We start from the raw sequence: 17388 nt of genomic DNA, 5'->3' as shown, positions 1-17388 counted from the left end.
TTTTTTTTTAAACAAGAGCAACATATTGAATCAAAAATGTACTGTATGGAAGTTGGCAGAAATAGGTAAAATTCCTCTTAAAAAAAAAAAATCAGCCTTTCAGGTAGTCTGGTTAACTGCTCTCAAACTTATTTCTGAGTCTACATGGAGACTAGTTAAAACTGCCACACATTAAAGTGTGATGTGGAAATGAAACTCTACCATTATATAATATTCATAAAGGAAGAAAAAGTTTTCTTTACACCAGCTTACAAATGTTTATTGTCAAAATAATTTACATAAAGCCTCCCTAGTCATTTGACAGCTACAATGAGGCCAGGCACACTGGAAGATGTACGCATTGGGATAGCACTTTAACTCTTAAAGACAAATCTTCCTCACAAGGATCACAGTCAGTCTGGAGTTATGCAGCACACTGGAATTAATCCAGTTTTGCCAGATGCAGCCAATCCTCTATGTAATGCTGAACTAGTTATTCTGATTTGTAATGAGAAAGAATTGGTACCACTCATAAGAGGCACCAGCATTAAGAAACATTTGCTGCATGACCCAGAAATGACTTCCCAATTTACCAAGATACAAACCAAATAAAAATACCCAGGTCCCCAACAGGGCAGGGGTGGGAACTAACTTCCATCAGGCATTTGCACATCTTTTCACAAAGGTTACTGTAACATGCAAGTGGTCATAAAGATTTTCACAGCTCATAGCAGTCTGAGGGTTTGAATGTGGAGAGAGTGCTTAAAACATTAGCAGAAATCCTGTCTATGAAACTTGTCATTAACTTCAATGCCCCCTTGCATAAGCCTGGAAAACTCTCATAAAGAGTGGAGGCAATTATTAATGTTAAAGTCTCCATATGCTGAACAACCACTGCTCTGTATATTATGTATTTTGTTTAAAGGCAAGCATAGAGATGGCAAACAGTTATTTTTAACTCTTTTCAGTACATAGTACATCTGCTGTGGTTTTGATTCCCATTAAAAAATCAGTCATTCACTGATCTGGCTGTCATCCAGATTTCTACATGAAACACATGGACTAAGCACAAAATAATGCTGTTTTATGTGCATGGGTGCATGTACTGTATTTATTATCTGCTACAATAATTAGAAACGCAGTTAAAAATGCCAGGGGGGCTTTGAAGGAACAGACTATCATACTTATTTTCTCATTTCCTCTAAGTTCCTGGGCTTAAAACATTAAGAACAAGGCCATGAAACCTTTCTTCATGTTTACATGCTGCTGTTATGACATGAAATCCCATTGACTTCACTTACTTGAGAAGAAGATGCTGAAGCTGGCTGTAAAAAGGACACAGATCAGGGTGTACCAGATACCTTGAACATAGCTTTGAAGAACACACATTGATAAAAGCCTCCAACAATAATGAGCTACCATAATATCTGCCAACATGGATCTCAGCCAGTAAGTCAAGCAAATTAAAAGCTGCAATCACTTCTCTGACAATTCTCCAGCAAAACTTGTCCTGAGTTTTGCTTCCCTGCTGAAAAACAGAAGATGATCAGCATGCACTAAAGGTCATTAGGTTCAGACTATCTGAGACCAGCAAAGAGAGGAAATTAAAACGCTGCAAGGACACTGCAGAGTGCCTTGCCAGCAGCCTTTTACAATCTCGCTCCAAAGCCTGCTGAAGTTGACTGGATTCTTTTTGTAGATGCCACCAGCTTCAGGTCACATCCTTGTTCATTGCAGGACCCCAATGCCATCCTCTCTGCTGATTTCAAAGGTGGCAATGCATCATTAGATAAGAGGGTCCCTTTCAAATAAGCGCTGAATTAGGTCTAGAGGGGTCAACACATCACAACACTGCTCTTACTGAAACTTTGAACTGACCAGAGGAAAAGATAGTCACTTGAATTTGAAAATTAATTCCAAGGCCATTGTCTTGGCAAAGTTTCAGCATTTGTTTTCCATGCCTGCATGTGCAGAGACCTATTTCTAACCAGGACTCAATATCAGCAGAGCTAAAACACAAACAGCCAGATGTTCAGAAAAAGGTAAAGTCCAAATTGTATATTTGATTTCTGATGCGATTATATAACCTGTCCAGGAAAAGACGATCTGTTACCCTGTGGCTTATGCAAGCAACCCAGATGGAGCTTTGCTCATAAAGCAATTCCTGTTATTATTAGCAAAGACACATCTGGCTGGCCAGGCCATTGCAGCTGCAGCCAGCCCCTAGCACATGTAGGTCCCAGCCCATTGCTATTAGGGGACAGTTCCCAACAGGGTGAGTTACAAGGCTCATCTACCTTCTGTGGCAGATCAGGACACAGAGATACTATTGTGTTCCCTCACCCCAAGCAGGGAAAGCACTCACCATGTGCCCACTCACCCACAAGGAAGATGAGAAAGGATAGTTGTTTCAGATGTGATCAGTCTCAAATTTTTCCACTTTTAGGACAATGTGATCTTCTCTCACTATGATTTATTCCCCTGGCCTTTATATGCTGGCTGCATATGGTACTAATTTCACACCCATTTTCAGATGATGCAATGAAATTAAATGACATGGCCATAGTCACATAGGGATAGCAGCATTAATGCAGACTCTGGGAAGAGCTCCTTGGTTTTTGCTCTAAATATGGGTGTACCATTTCTTTCATATTGTGTTACTACTCCATGGCTGTCAGACTTACCAGACTGACAATACCATCTTATGTTACAAAACCTACAGTTCAATTTAACTTTAGTGTTCTCCAGAGGTTAAACTTCCATGGGAAATTATTGTTGGAGAAATATGGCTTGCATATGTTTGTGCCAGAAAGCAGTTTCTGTTGCTTTTCTCCACAAATGTGATTCCTGCCTTTTTTTTTTTTTTTTTTTTGAATCATGACTCAGAAAGACTAAAAAGTTCATCCTGGGTTTCAAGAATGCAAATGTGCATATTCAGCACCCAGGGTAAGTTTTCCCACTACTGGCATTAGCCTGCCCAAGTCAAAAGAATAGCACTTCTGGAGGATCCAGCTGACAGCAATCGGAGTTGCTGCCTGCCCTTTGAAAGCTGGGGTCTGGGGAGCAAAGAAAAGGAGAAAATAATTTTCCACAGACCTTTCTATTAAAAGACTTCAGAAGCAATTGCCACTGCTGTGTCTCACCTCTAAGCCTCAGTCTTTTTCTCTCCTTGCTCTTTTTCTGCTGTTTCTCAGCCCTTCTGGCCATCAGGTGCCAGTAAGCAAAGAACTAAATTACTTTAGATGGCACTTACTGTGGGGTACAAACCAGAGCACATTCTTGCTGCCACTGCAATGAAGGAGCAGATGAGAAAGTGCTGCTGCATTGGAACACAGCCTCTATAAATTTAATGGCAGAAAAGAGGCTACAGGGGCATACAAACCGCCAATATTTCCCTCTGGGGTAATGTTACTTGTATTTCAGTGCTTTCCAGCATCCTTACCCCTCCTGAACTGTTTTTCAGCAATGCTGATGTCTGCCTTCTGAGAATAAACCAAAATGCCAGACTGAGTATGGAGCAGGAGGTTTAGCTGGTTTCCTCTTATGTCCTTTACGAGGAAAACAGTTCAGCTCTGGCTGGACTCACAAGATCCATTGGCCATTTCGTTACCATTTTGCCACAGGTTTATAACACCAAAACAGGTGGAAAATAGAGTGATTAAGCTCTGTGACTTTTGTGCTGCCTTTGTAATGGGTTCACCCTGGAGTGTGCTTGGGCATCTGTTGCACACAATACACCCACAGCACGCCTTGTCCCTTACCCCAGCTCTGCTGTCCCCATGTCCTGAGCATTGGTGCAGGGGGAACACATTTGGAACAGCAGCAGAGCAGGACCTTTTAGCCCTAATTTAAATGCTGATCTCTGCATCAAGCTTTCAGGTAACAGCTACATGCCAAGAGTCTGGGAAACAGCATGTTCCTTAGTGCATACAGTAGCCTTACAGGCTTTATTGGCAGTGGTACTTCACATGTTCTTCTGCACATCTCTGTAGGTGGCAGACAGGACAAGTCACACATTCTCAGACCTTTACTGAAGACTGCCTAAGGAAAGCAGCCTCTTCTCCACCCTCACACAGCCTTCACCCTACCATTATGCACACCCCCAAGTCCTACTCAAACTCAACCATAGTTGTGCTCTCTGCTTTGCTATCTGCAACCCCACTGCCCACTTCTGCCACTGCTGCCGGTACAAAGCATCCAGGCAGTTCTTGACTTCCCACAGTGCTATTACTGTGTTATTCCTAGAGACTAGAGGTACAAGTCACAGCCTACCTGTAGTTATTATTAGAAGGAACCTATAATTATATTCTCTGGATTTAAAGAATAATAAAGTGAAATAAAACAGGAAGTATAAAGCAAATGTTCATATTGGACTGTGAGCACCAACGTAAATAATACTCAAAGCTGTATCATACTCTTTGCTATTCCCCCATTTCATTATTTCATGCCCTTCATTTTCAGTCCTTCTATAGAAGACATTTTGTTCTTTTGCTGCATAATTTCATTATTTTATTTGTCCCTATTTTCTTTTGTTCTTCCTTTGATGTTTATCCTTTTAATGTTTCCTTCCAAAAGCTTTTTTTTTTTTTTTTAAACCCTACCAGTTTCAATGTGTTGTCTTTGAAGCATTTTTGGATTTGCTGCTACTTTGCTTTTCATGCAATTTTTATTTTTCTTAATGGCTTACTTGTTATATGTGGCACAGAAGCAGTCAGAAACTAGAAACCTTATTGCATCACTCCACATCTTAACTAAATACAAACATGACGTTCGATTTTCATTGTATTACCCCTAGCACTTACCTACCTCATTTCCATTTGTAGACTGAAATTCTAAAGCAGACTTTATAGATAAAAAGTAAAAAAAAAAATCTTTGTGCCATTAAACTATATGAAGGTCTCCAGTATTATGAACTTTAGTCTTGAATAACTTAATACATTGTGTTGACCATTAGCGAGTTGAACAGGACCTCTACTCACATTGATGATGTTACATACAAGGTCTCTTCCATGAGCTGAGCAGGACCTCTAGTCCTGGTGATGGCATTATGTGCCAGGGCTTCACCAGCCTTTCAATTCATTCTGTTCAGTCCTTGAATATCAAACTGCCAAGCTGAAGACCCATGATCAGAGCTTCTGTTGACTTCAGTGAGCAATAAAGGAGGCCAGCCAGGTTTTGCTGCCACCTCAAGATGAAGGGAACTGATCCAACTGCAACAGCCTCTTCTCCATGACATCAAGGCAAGGAGCCCCAGAGCATGGCATTACCCCTTTGGGGATCTCATGCATTAACCCTTTTTCAGAGTCTTCTGGCTACATTAGTACTAAAAGGACTAACACTTATGCAAAAGGCAGAGAAGTCCAGTCCCTATGCCCTGACTAACCTGCCAGAAGGGCACAACCTATATTTGAAGACAACTGGAAAGTAGAGAGGGAGATTCATACCTTCACACAGCAAAATGTGAGCATAGCAGATCTTTCCAGCCACTGTTACTACAAACCTCTTGTGCTCTTGAAACTATTAGCTCCAGCAGAAGTAGCAGATATGCCATTTGAAGAAGAATTCATATTTATGAGTCACCATACTAGCATTTGTATGTATGATAGTCATGTCTAAAGGGACTCCGGCTGAGATCTGGGCCACACTAGCCCTGCTGTACTTTGCTTTACTCAAGTTTCTGAAATATTTTACAAGACAACAGCCATTGCACTGGCTTGTACTTATTCTACATTTTTTCCTACAAGAAAAGACAGAAATCAGAGTAGACAACCATGTAAAGAACACTAATCTAAAAGATAACAGGAAAAGATCTGCAAGGAGAGAATTCAATTCTTTTTAACAAGAAAATGTTCATTTCCACAGTGAGACCCAAAACGGTCAATGCTTGGTTCCTGCAGGCTCAGCATACAAAGGTCATGATATTTTGTCAGCAAAGAAAAAGGTGCTGAGATGGACTAGTCAATAATTGACTGAGCCTTGCTACTCACTGCAATCTCTATCTTGTCACCATGTCCCTGTATCAAGGTTTCACTTAAAACTAACAAATCACTTCACTGAAAGAGACTTTAGCCTGAAGAAAAAAAAAAAAAAAGAAATCACCATCACTGACAACAACAAAGACTATCTGGTTTTGTCAAAGGTCACTCAGCAGTTAGGTCCACTTACACCGTGACTTCTATCAGCTGTGAAGAACACAGAACAAAGCACACACTAATATTCACACCTTTGGTTTCAAAAATTTCCATGGAAACCTTTTTTTCTTTTTAAATTACTTCAATCTTCAAAGAGCCAGAGAAGGAAAAAGCCTGCACTTGAAACCACTTTCACTTTGCATGTCTGACATTCATGTTTGCAGCCCACCAGAGAGTTATAACCTTGACACATTTCTTGGCAACTGCCCAAAGTTTTTATCTTCCAGCAGAGAAGGTAAGTGAGCAACTGCTTTCACCATTGGCTTACAGGCACTGTGCATATATATTTTATCCCCATCCTTCTTTTAACCTGTATACCACCCAAGAACCCTGCTCTCTTGCTGTAGGTACTGTACAAACACAGAATAAAGGATAGGCCCTGCCTCAAAGCATATCCCTTCCAAAAAGACAGAGCAGATAAATCTTATTACTCCATCCTATATATGGAAATCTGTGTTGGTGTCTCTCAACCAAATGACAACCCCAAAGGCAATTAGGTCTGACTTACACAGGAGTTTGTGGAAATTATGCTTCCCGTTTGGGCATCTAAGCTGTCTCAAGTGTTTGAAACCATCCCTTGGAAAAGCCCAAGGCCTGACAAGAAATAAGAGAGCCAGAAAACAAACCTGCCTTCAAGCACTGTGACACACTCCTGTACTCATAGATCATCCCTCCCTCATAACAGCACAGCTGCTTTACCACGAGGGCTACACACATCCTCCCACCTTCAACAGCAAATGCAAAATAACCATATTTAATCACTAGAATTTACTATTGCAACATATCAATAAAACAACCCAAGAAAGTGAGACAGTGTGAAAAAACCCTTAGGGAAACAAAGACAAATTTAGGATCAAAAAAAAGTAGAAATCACTGACAACAAAATTGTTGCAGGAAACCCTGTCCTGCTGATGGGAAGGGAGGGAGACAGACGCCAGAGACCCTAACCACCTCCCCTGGCAAGCCAACAGCAGACTCCCCACATTATATCATCAAGGGAAAGGCCAGGCCTGCTCTGGGCCCATTTTAACTCAGGCTAGAATGGTTTAATTCAGATCTCAAGGGTGTGTAGTAGGACCTGTCCAGGCTGGGATTAGAGCTGCTGCCTTAGCAGGATTACAGCAGCACCAGGATGCCCTGGCAGAATTGGGCAAGGAGAAGCTGGAACCACAGGGCAAGTGGCAATTCATTAGAAAGGAATCTCACACCAAGCTAATAAACTTCTTAAAAATACATATTTGTTAGGGACTAGGAACAGAGGATACATTTTTAAATCTATTTTTTTTACTAAATTATGCCTTCACTATGACCTACTAAGCAACAATTCATGAAGTGGGAAAGAAAAAAGGGCTGCTGGAAACTCAAGCACCCGCTTTTGCACGTCTGTAAGCTCACTGAGTTTTATGTCAAGGCTTGATTACACAACAAAAAATATCAACTGTTGGAAAAAAAAACCTAATATTTTTAAAGTGACAACTATTACACAAATCCTCCATGGTCAAAGTTTTCAGTGTCTTTAATATCAGATCACTAGAAGTGTATCTGTGATTGTGTCTGAACAGCGTTCAGGAGATCACATTAAGGACAAGATGCAGAAAAAAAAAACCCCAAACATGGGGGAGCAGAAAAACAGAGGGGACAGGGAAAAGTCATGTGAGAACACCCTTGCACCTCCTTCTTGGAGAGACTCACTGTGCATTGCACTTCCAGTCACACCATGCTGTTCTCGGGGATACATGGTTGCTTAGATACATAAGGACACTAAGTTTAAGGGGTTTTATGACTCAAGGACTCACCCAAAGTCCCAGTATTTCAGACCTTCATGTATAGAATATTCTTAGTAGTTTTAGTTTCTTGTGGGGTTAAAGTCAGAAATATGACTTATTCTCCAAAGTAGTGAGACTTAACATATAATCATTGTCTCTCCTGTAGTGGCTTTTATTAATAGATCTCAAATGCTCTGGGGTATCAGATGAGGAAATGGAACTGAAGCAACTTTCCAGCATCACATAGCCAGGGAGCATCCAGGTTGGAGAGAGTCCTGGTGTCTCCTGGGGAAAGTAATTCACAGCCTGTTAGGTTACACTGCATAGTTGTAACACTCACCCAAGAGGGTTTTTTATTAGTATTTTAATTTCTATTTCAGGCTGTGGCATGCTTAAAGTGTCTTTGTGGTTTGCTCTTGCTTCCTCAGGTTTTTTAAAATTATCTCATTGAAAATATAGCCAGCCAAGAGGAAAAATGCTCAAGTTAAGAAGTCAAAACATCCATACAAAACAAAATTAGACAGCAACAAAAAAAGAATTCCCAGAAGAGTTTCCAGTATACAATTAAACTGCTCATGTGTGCATGCATTCATGTCTTTGTATGTACTCAGATGGGTCTATGTGAGACTACACACTGCAGCAACTTCCTGTGTGCGTGTGTAACTACATCTTGTTTTAGCATCAGGAAACATTTTCTCCAGGCATAAATCAGGTGCTCCATCAATTTCAATGAATCTGCAAAATTATATTATGTGTAATCTAGCAAGCCATGTTTTATACACTTTAAAAAGATTCATGCACTTTTACCTGAATTCAGGGAGTCCGCAAGGAATACAGGTTATTTGATCACAATTCTTTTTAAAGGAACCAGTTGTTATAGGAAGATGAAATTATGTTAACTCAAGTAGTGCATGCTCTTATGTCATGCACATCAAGATAATTTGTTTTGACTTAGTTTAAATAATCATTGTTAGATAAGAACACAACCTCCTAACAGCTAATTTTCTTTATGACATACTACCACTTCAGAAGGTAATTTTTCAGCTCCTCTGTAATGTAGCTACATGCAAGATTACTACTCCCCTTGAATGACCAGAGCAAATGTGATCCCTCCACAAGCCAATCGCATTGCTCTAGCAACAATAACAGGTTTTGTTCTTGCATTGCCAGGCAGCTCTTTGTTCCAGCCAGTGGAAGAATTAAGCATTGTGGACCAGATCCTCAGCTGATATAATCAGATGGCATTTAATTGAAATCAAGGCCAGCTGACACCAGCTGAGGAGCTAACCCTTGATCTGCAGCAGCAACAGCTGAGGAGTAACAAACAGGCAGGGAAAAAGCCTTGTTTCATTGCCTTAATACAAGTTCTCTACATTCAACAGGTTTATCAAACTAACCCTGGGTTTTCAGTTCATCCAGAATATTGTATCCTAAATTAAAGAATGGGACCACAAAGCAAACAGCTGAAACTGGAAGCTCTGGTTTTCTGAAATCAGTTGAGTCTGGTCATGCGTTTTCAGGATGCACTACCCTTCACCCAGCCCTGATGACTTGACAGTACCAGCCAGTTCTGTTGGTAACAGGGGAAGCCAATCACATGTCCCTCCTTTCATCTCTATTTAGTTCCAGCTTACAGTGAAATGCCCCTCCAGTCAACCTTAGCAAAACCATTACAGGAAGGAATGGCTTGCCACACTGCCTGTTTGATTTGGGGAAGATATGGTCAAGATTTGTTAAAAAAAATATCACATAGCTAACAATAACATGGGCTGCAAGGCAACCAAGACATCATTAGTTTGCTCTATTTTAAAAAAATACTAGCACACCACTTCAAACAAGTAGCACTGATTCTTCATACACCAACAAGCTGGCTATGAAACCAAGCTGATGGAATTGTCTTCTTTTCAGTATCAAGAATATTCCTCAGCAGTAAAGGCTATTTTCACAGTGTGGGAGGTTAATATGCAATACCCATTAGGTTGTCAGTGCTATCTGTGTTTATAAGGCAAAGCACCAATAAATTGGGTCAGCACATGGATCTTCAGAGGGAGAGTCGAAAAAGCACCCTAGACAGCATCACTACAGGGGCCAGGCAGGGCATGTGATGCCCTCAGGACTTCCAGCCATCACAGGTAGAGGTTTTCAGAAAGGAAAATCCATTTTTCCATTAGAAGTAACAATAAAAATATTACTTTGATTGAAAATGTGCAATCAGGCCTGACTTAGTTTGCCCTGCTGCATTCAGGCTTTACATCAGAAGGCTGTAAACTGTTATAATGGAAAATAATAGCTGGATATGTTTACTCACCCAAGACCATGCTTCATTTATTTACCTGAATACATTATCACATACACTGACCATTGTCACTGCTCAGCAAGGCAAGACGACAAAAATGGGGAAAACAAACATCTACACAGATTTTACCAGCAGATAAGCTATTAATTCATGCACAAAACAATGAAGAAATACCAGTATATATGACAATAACCACTCCTGAATTCTTGATCATATTATTATATAAAAGCAATGGTAGACCATGCAAAAAACCCTGCCTACTGTTAATTTGTAATATCCAATCAAAAAGCCTGTTAGATCCAAAGCAATCTTGGCTTGTGATTGTAGTAATTCAATATAAAATTTGCAATAACATTCAAATACTTCCAAGAAAACAGAGGAAAGATATTTTAATTCAGTAGCCAAAAAAAGAAAATAAAGAGTTGATGCAAGGGACTTGTTTTCATTGAAATTATTGAAATGAGCTGTATGCAATAACTTATTAGTGTCATAATATTCCATTAAGAACTTATTATTTCCTTGTTTACATAATACTAACAATTATAGGGGTAATGCCGGTCCAACACACAGCACAGCAGAAATGAAAAGCTATTTGCCACATACTGGAATTCCATGTGAAGGGATATAGTTTAGATAGGGAACAACATTTATGTTTTTCTTATTGAGCCCAAGACCTTGGAAACTACAATAACTTCTGAAAGTACCCAAATCAGGCATTATTACAAAGACCTCAAGGCTCTATGCAGAAGAGTTCTGCAGTTCAGAGCATATTTGAGGAAAAATTTGAACAGCAGTTAGCAGTTACAGAAAATTTTTGCTTTCCCATCAACCCCAATCTTTGAAGGCAAATGTTTGAAACCAGGGGGAAGTAACTTGCATGCAAGCACTGCATTTGCACTGAAAGCAAAGGGGCCAGGGCATCAGGGTACATCAGCTGGCCAGACACAAATCCATTTCTTCCCTTTCAGCAAGGAAATTGAACCATTCCTTACTAGTGGTGGGTCACACACATTCCAGATCCCAGCACAAGCACAAAAGCTCTTTTGTACCAAGCTCACACTTGCCCAGAGTCAGCAATGAGGTTATCCTAGGAAGCTGCATCAGCCTTGGTAGCCCTTAAACCTGGTCCCAGGGCCTGCTTGCCCTGCCTGCTCCTTATCTTGTACCTGCTGCCCAATTTCCAGGCTATCCTGACCTGCAGCCCAGCTCCTGACTTATCTCAGTGGCTTCACACATCTACAATCTGTGGCTTCCTAGCCACAAGCCACCGCAGCCCTCCCACCCTAGCAGATATTCAGGTTCCCATCTCCAGCCTAGCCCAAACACCAGGCTGCCTGCCAGCTCCACGAGGCCACCAACAGGAATGCAAATGTGAGATTGTTACTTACTCTGTATTCCCAAATAGATTATTAGAGAGGCAGGAGGAACCCCTTCACTCATACCCAAGGCACAGTAGCTCCATAACAGGAGCAAGGTTGTATTCTTGCACCTATTCATTGGAAAGCAGGGAGGCTGGTATCCCCCTTGTGTTGATATGTGCTAGAGATGGAGCCCATACAGGAGAGGGAAGAGCTAGACATGTCTTGGCTTCATTCCCTTGCTTTACCAATCAGCACACCCTAGACACACAGAGGGGCTGTAATATGCCACAGGTGCTGATTGTTAACAGTCTCCAGGATGGAGAAAGAAAGGCTCAGGAAACAGAATTACACATTGCCCCTTAGTCCAAAGTCAATCCACAAGGTCACTCTCTGCTAGTGTTTGCCAACTAGTCAGTGCATTTTATTTCACAGATGACCACCTCAATGGGTAAAGGCATTTGTAGATACTGAAGTTGAGAAACAAAGAATTATCTAATGTTATTTTAATTTAAAGCTTGATTTATTGCATTGACTAAGGTGACAAAAGAAAAATCTGATCAGGTAACAGCATCTGCTCATCCCTGCTGGGAAAGACATCAGGCAATTTAAGGAAAAACATACCTGCAGACTGTCAACAGGAACCAAGAACTTCATACCGAAGGCAGCCTAAGTTAACCAGTCTGTAAGATACTTCCCAAGACTTTGAGGAGGCTGGGAAGGCTGTGACCAGAGACAAAAGACATCCTCTTGTCCATGTAAGAATGGCACCAGCCCAAGGGACCCACAGGAGGTACAAGAGAGGATCACAGCAGGAGTTGCCCTCCTTTGCCACCCATATTTGGTTTACCAGCACTCTTCAGCCTAAGTCACTGGAGAATGAGGAGCACTTCAGAATAGTATACTGAAAGATCCCATGTGTCTTTTTTAAATCAGTCTTGTTAAAAGCAGGTGTTACTGATTATTTAGCAAACTGGGGTGAGGTGGCCCTTGCTGGGCACCTGAAACCAGTTAGCTGCAGGCCAATAGAGCCATTGCAGATCATCAGAGGAGAGAGTCTCCAGCTGGTGACACTTGCTGTTTCAACAGTTTGACTTCACTACCATATGAGTGCTATTTACACTATAGAAAAACTCCCCTCAAAAGTAGCAAGTATAATCTCACAAAAGCAAGACACAGTTGTTCTGAATCCCATAAAAAAAAAAAAAAGGAGGATGAGGGACAAAATGCAGAGATAAGATGCTCTCCTTTATTCAGATCTCTAGGGAACTTTGGTCCTGGCAAAAGTTGCCCACAACGGTCAGTTACAGAGGGGAATAGGGTACATCCACCAGTCCCCCATCTTCAGATAAAACTCAGATGTTTAAATGGCAAAAGGAATAAAAAGCTCATGGGGAAGAGTTAGGGAGAATCAGTTCACAGGCAGACACTATTTGAATAAAACCATTTTTAACTAGATAACCAACATGCACCAAAGGTCATACTGATGAGAACAAAAGAAAATATAGTTTCAAGGAATCAGTTACTTGTTCACAATACTGCTATTTCACTTTTTGAAAACCATGTAATTAATTACATTTAGTTGTTTATGTTATATTTCAAAGCTAATCTCACTTTCATTATACAACTCTTGCATGTGGAGTTACAACATATTTGACATAATGTTATGTTACTACAAAGTAATGGATGTATTCAAACTTTAAGAACTCATTTAAGTAATTTGCAACTTTCTCTTTGTCATACCTGTTAAGGCTCACCCCCCATCTAACACCAAAGCCTTCAGCTTTAGTAGGTCAAACAATAAGAAAAAAAAAATCACATAGCTAGAACCCATAACCTACAAGCCCCATTGCACCACACTAAAGTAGATAGTGTGTCATATCATCTGTCCTTACATGAAGTGCTACAAGCAGCACACCTACAATCCTTGAAAAAAAGTTACAAGCAATATGTATAAAACCACATACCCCACACTCACCCCTCCTGGAGCACTAGCTTTGGCTGCTCTCCTCCATCTCTCCACTCCCTGATGCCCAGATTTAGGTGTCCACCTGCCTCCTTTTGTCTGCTTGGCCTTGATTGATAATCCAGCTCAGCTGACTTCCCTAAGAGACAGCACCAGAAGCTTGGCAGGTGAAAGGCTGCAGCCACAAGCAGGCCAATTAAAACAACCCTCCCCGCCCCCCCCCCCCCCCCCAAAAAAAACACACCCCCCCCCAAAAAAAAAAAAAAAAAAAAAAAAACAAAGAAACAAACAAAACAAACAAAACAAACACCCAAACCCCAAACAGGTAGTGTTCTACATGCCATTCATGCTGCACCCCCATCACATATCACATCCCCTTACAGCAGTGGTGGGTTCCCCAGCTGAACCAAACCTGCAAGGCTCTTTCTGATGAAACTAAAATTCCAACTTGCTAAATGAGGTTGAAATAAACTGAACTTTAGCTCACTGCATAGAGAGGTAGTTAACTTGTGAACCAAGATCAATTTCCCAAGCAGCACTGTACAGACTGGCTATTGAGCAGTAGTGGGTGGCAATGGCACACAAGGAACCAGTGTCACTGTTCTGTCAACCAACCAGACGCCCTTTGACTGAGCTGCTCTTGGTGAAAAAGCAGAAAAAGATGGAAAGCTTTGCTTCTGGCTCCATAGCAAAATGTTTTGTAATGATTAAGTATACCTTATGTCAAGGATCCAGGGTGATGTAATGGCTTCCATGGGAATCAAAGTGCTGCATCTACAGGGAGCTGTACCTCTGAACCCTGGTATTAAGAGGTGCCCCTAGGGCAGCAAGTCTTGCACCTCCATAAAGGTACAGAGTAGTCCATAGGATTATGGCCCTGTCAGCTTTTTCTTTTTACCAATCCTTTTTTTCCTGTTGGAAAAGCAGTGACTTCTCTTGTGCAAGACATGGTGCCACTGTAACAGTGCACGGATGTGCTTCAGGGGATTGAAGAGCATAATGCTCTGCAGAAGTGCCCACTGAGGGAACAGTGCTGGATGGAGCCTGGGAAGGGGGGAAATACTTTTTTAGGGAAAGAAATACTTAAGTGTTGCTTAATCCAGGAAAAAATGGGTCAGCACAATCAGCATCGAGATGATTCTGTGGAAAGGTGGTGGTGGGTAGGCAGAAGCACATGACCTTTCTCATTCCTGCCTGCAGCCCCACTCAATGACTGTTTGAGCCCTGCTTGAGGACCATAGAATCCAGAGGACTCCCCCTTCCAACGAGAAAATCAGAGCACCCCTGCCTGATCACCTGAAGACTACTGGAGTGGCTTCTCCCTTCCTCCAGCCTGCCCTCAACCTTAGACAACCATCAACAGCACTCGCTGGGCTCCAGAGGCTGCCCTGGACCTGGGACCACCAGCTCCATTAGCCATTAGTCCACCCAGCCGACTGCGCAGCTAACGGTAGCAGGAGAGAGGGCAGATTACCCTGCAGCATGCTCACGGATTATCACAGTCCAGAGGCTCTTGGATTAAAAATAAAGACTGTTCCTCCGGAAGAAGTGGAGCAGACAGCTTTCTGTGTTGACCTTGCTCTGGCGAGGGGCTGGGCGTGAGGGGGAGCAGGCGGCCGGCCGCTCTTCAGCCCAGACAATGACAGAGCAGAATCACTGCTGCCAGCTCTCCGCTACCACTTTTATTTTTTTTTTTTTTATTTTTTTTATTTTGCAAACCTTTGTGGAACAGACGCCCTCTCCTTGCCCCAGTTGGAGCTGCAGTAGAATGAAAAGGGGGGGTGGGAAGGAGGGAGGAGAGGAAGGAAAAAAAAAAAAAAAAAAACAAAAAAAAAACCAAACCCGCTTTTGGTTGAGGTTTTCCTGTTACTATCACTGTAGCGTTTATTTAGCCAATCTCCTAACTATGACGTGAGGAAGGCAGGAATCATGGCTCACTCATAATATTTAACACACCCACTGAAAGCTGGAGCTGCAGAGCTACTAGTCCAACCAGTCTCCAGAATTCAGTGTAGCTGAAAGAGGTTTTCACTCTGCACCTGCCAAAGATCTCTCCCCCCTCTTCCCTTCTCTCCCCCCCTTCTCTCTTCCTTTCTCTCTCTAAAAGGCAGATCTGTAAGACCCAGCAGAGATCAAAGACGGGACCTCTTTACTAAAAAGAACCTCTACTGATTTATATTAGTTTCTTTCCTCTAATCCTTCCATCCCACCCCACCCCCCCCTTTTTTTTTTCTGTGCCATATTTAACCTTTATGTTGCAGTTGTGCCATCAGACAGTTTTGCAGCCAAAAAAAACCAACCCAAGCCAAAGCAAAAGCCCAGCTCGGATACAGCAGCCACCCAGACTTGATCTCAGTTGAACATATTAATCTCTCCCAAGCACTGGACGCAATGGATGAAGAAACTGGAACCGCTCTAAGAAAATTATTTTTCAGCCAATGTTCTTAAACAGTCTCAGAGAAGAGAGGGAGCGAGAGCGGGCGGGAGAGCACTTCTGCTGCATCACTGGCCAAATTCAAAGGAAGGGAGTCAGCGTTTCCAGCACAGCCAAATATTATGGATGATTTTTTTTCTTCTGTCGGCTTTCCGTACAGGTTTTCTTAATATTATTCTTTCCCCCTCCTCCTCCCCGTCTGTTTTTTGTTTTGTTTTGTTCTGTTAATTTTATTTAATCAGAGCTAGTGTCTGATGCCGGTTTCTCTTCCAGAACCAGTTTTCCCTATTTGCTGTGATCCCTGTAATAAAAAGAGAGAGAAATCGTGAACAGATGACTTTATATATTGCAGTGCCGTTGGCATTGTTTTCCTATTGATTTTAAAGACTCGGTCCGGTGCTCCTTTTTTAATTTTTTTCCTTTTTTTTTTTTTTTTTTTTTTTTTTCTTTTCCCTCCCCCTCCAAAGTTCTTGATGCTACTGAGAAATGAGGACCTATTGTTTTTAGCCTGTTTATTTCTCGGCGCCTATGGAGATAACTTTATTGACTTGATCGCTCGCTTCCCGATCCGAAAGGAGAAAGCCAAAGCCCCGGGGGGGGGCTGGAAGACCCACGCCCGCCCGGGCTTTTTCCGCGAAAGCGCTCCCGACCGACCCCGCCGCCACCCCTCCCTCCCCCTCCCCCGGTAATTTATTAGCCGCCCCGGCCATGAAAATGCTCCTGGTCCGCAAGTTCCGGGTGCTGATCCTCATGGTGTTCCTCGTCGCCTGCACCATGCACATCATGATCGACCTGCTGCCGCGGCTGGAGCGGCGGGGGCCCGAGGGCCGCCCCGGCTGCTCCTGCCCGCCGCCCGCCGCCGCGCCGCCCCGCGCCGCTCCGCGCTGGCCCAGCAAGCACACGCTGCGGATCCTGCAGGACTTCAGCGCGGAGCCGGGCTCCAACCTCTCCTCGCAGTCGCGGGAAGCGGCGGAGCGGGCGGCGGGCGGCGGCGGAGCTGCGGGGGGCGGCGGCGGCGGCGGCGGCGGCGGCGGCGGGGGGGGCGCGGCGGTGCGGGCGCGGCGGTTGATCGCCCCCGGGGCGCCGCGCCCGCCGCCCCCCGCCGCCGCCGCCCCGCTGGCCGCCCTCTTCCAGCACCCGCTCTACCGCGCCGCCCTGCCCCCGCTCGCCGACGGCGACCTCCTCTTCAATGTCAACAGCGACATCAGGTTCAACCCCCGGGCGGCCGAGCAGCCCGAGTGGTGAGTACCGGGGGGGGGGTGGGGGGGGGGATGTGCCCGGTTTGGCTCGGTTTGGCCCGGGCAGGGGTGCCCCCGGGGTGTGGGGGGGACACACCGGTGGTCGGTGTGGGAACGTGGCGCGCCGCTTCCCCGGGTAGCTGCCTTCGGCTTTAGCGTG

The 17388-nt window shown here is 43.3% G+C and overlaps 1 protein-coding gene across 2 annotated transcripts in view; it reads left to right on the top strand.

Moving 5' to 3' along the window:
• The first annotated feature begins 15263 nt into the window (after nucleotides 1–15263).
• The window catches only part of FAM20C (FAM20C golgi associated secretory pathway kinase), a 58942-nt gene continuing 56817 nt past the window's right edge, over nucleotides 15264–17388 (top strand). Inside the window, exons 1-2 of one of the 2 annotated variants that reach the window (XM_042798635.1) lie at nucleotides 15264–16150; nucleotides 16458–17231. In XM_042798635.1, the coding sequence (XP_042654569.1) occupies nucleotides 16699–17231 (533 nt within the window). In that variant the 5' untranslated portion in view covers nucleotides 15264–16150; nucleotides 16458–16698. Of the gene's footprint in view, nucleotides 17232–17388 lie in introns of both variants that reach the window. The other variant, XM_032983610.2, reaches the window with a different exon arrangement.

Source organism: Tyto alba, unplaced genomic scaffold, assembly GCF_018691265.1.
Source record: "Tyto alba isolate M040663 unplaced genomic scaffold, T.alba_DEE_v4.0 Super-Scaffold_28, whole genome shotgun sequence".
NCBI lineage: Eukaryota > Metazoa > Chordata > Aves > Strigiformes > Tytonidae > Tyto > Tyto alba.
This window is presented reverse-complemented; position numbering and strand designations above follow the sequence as displayed.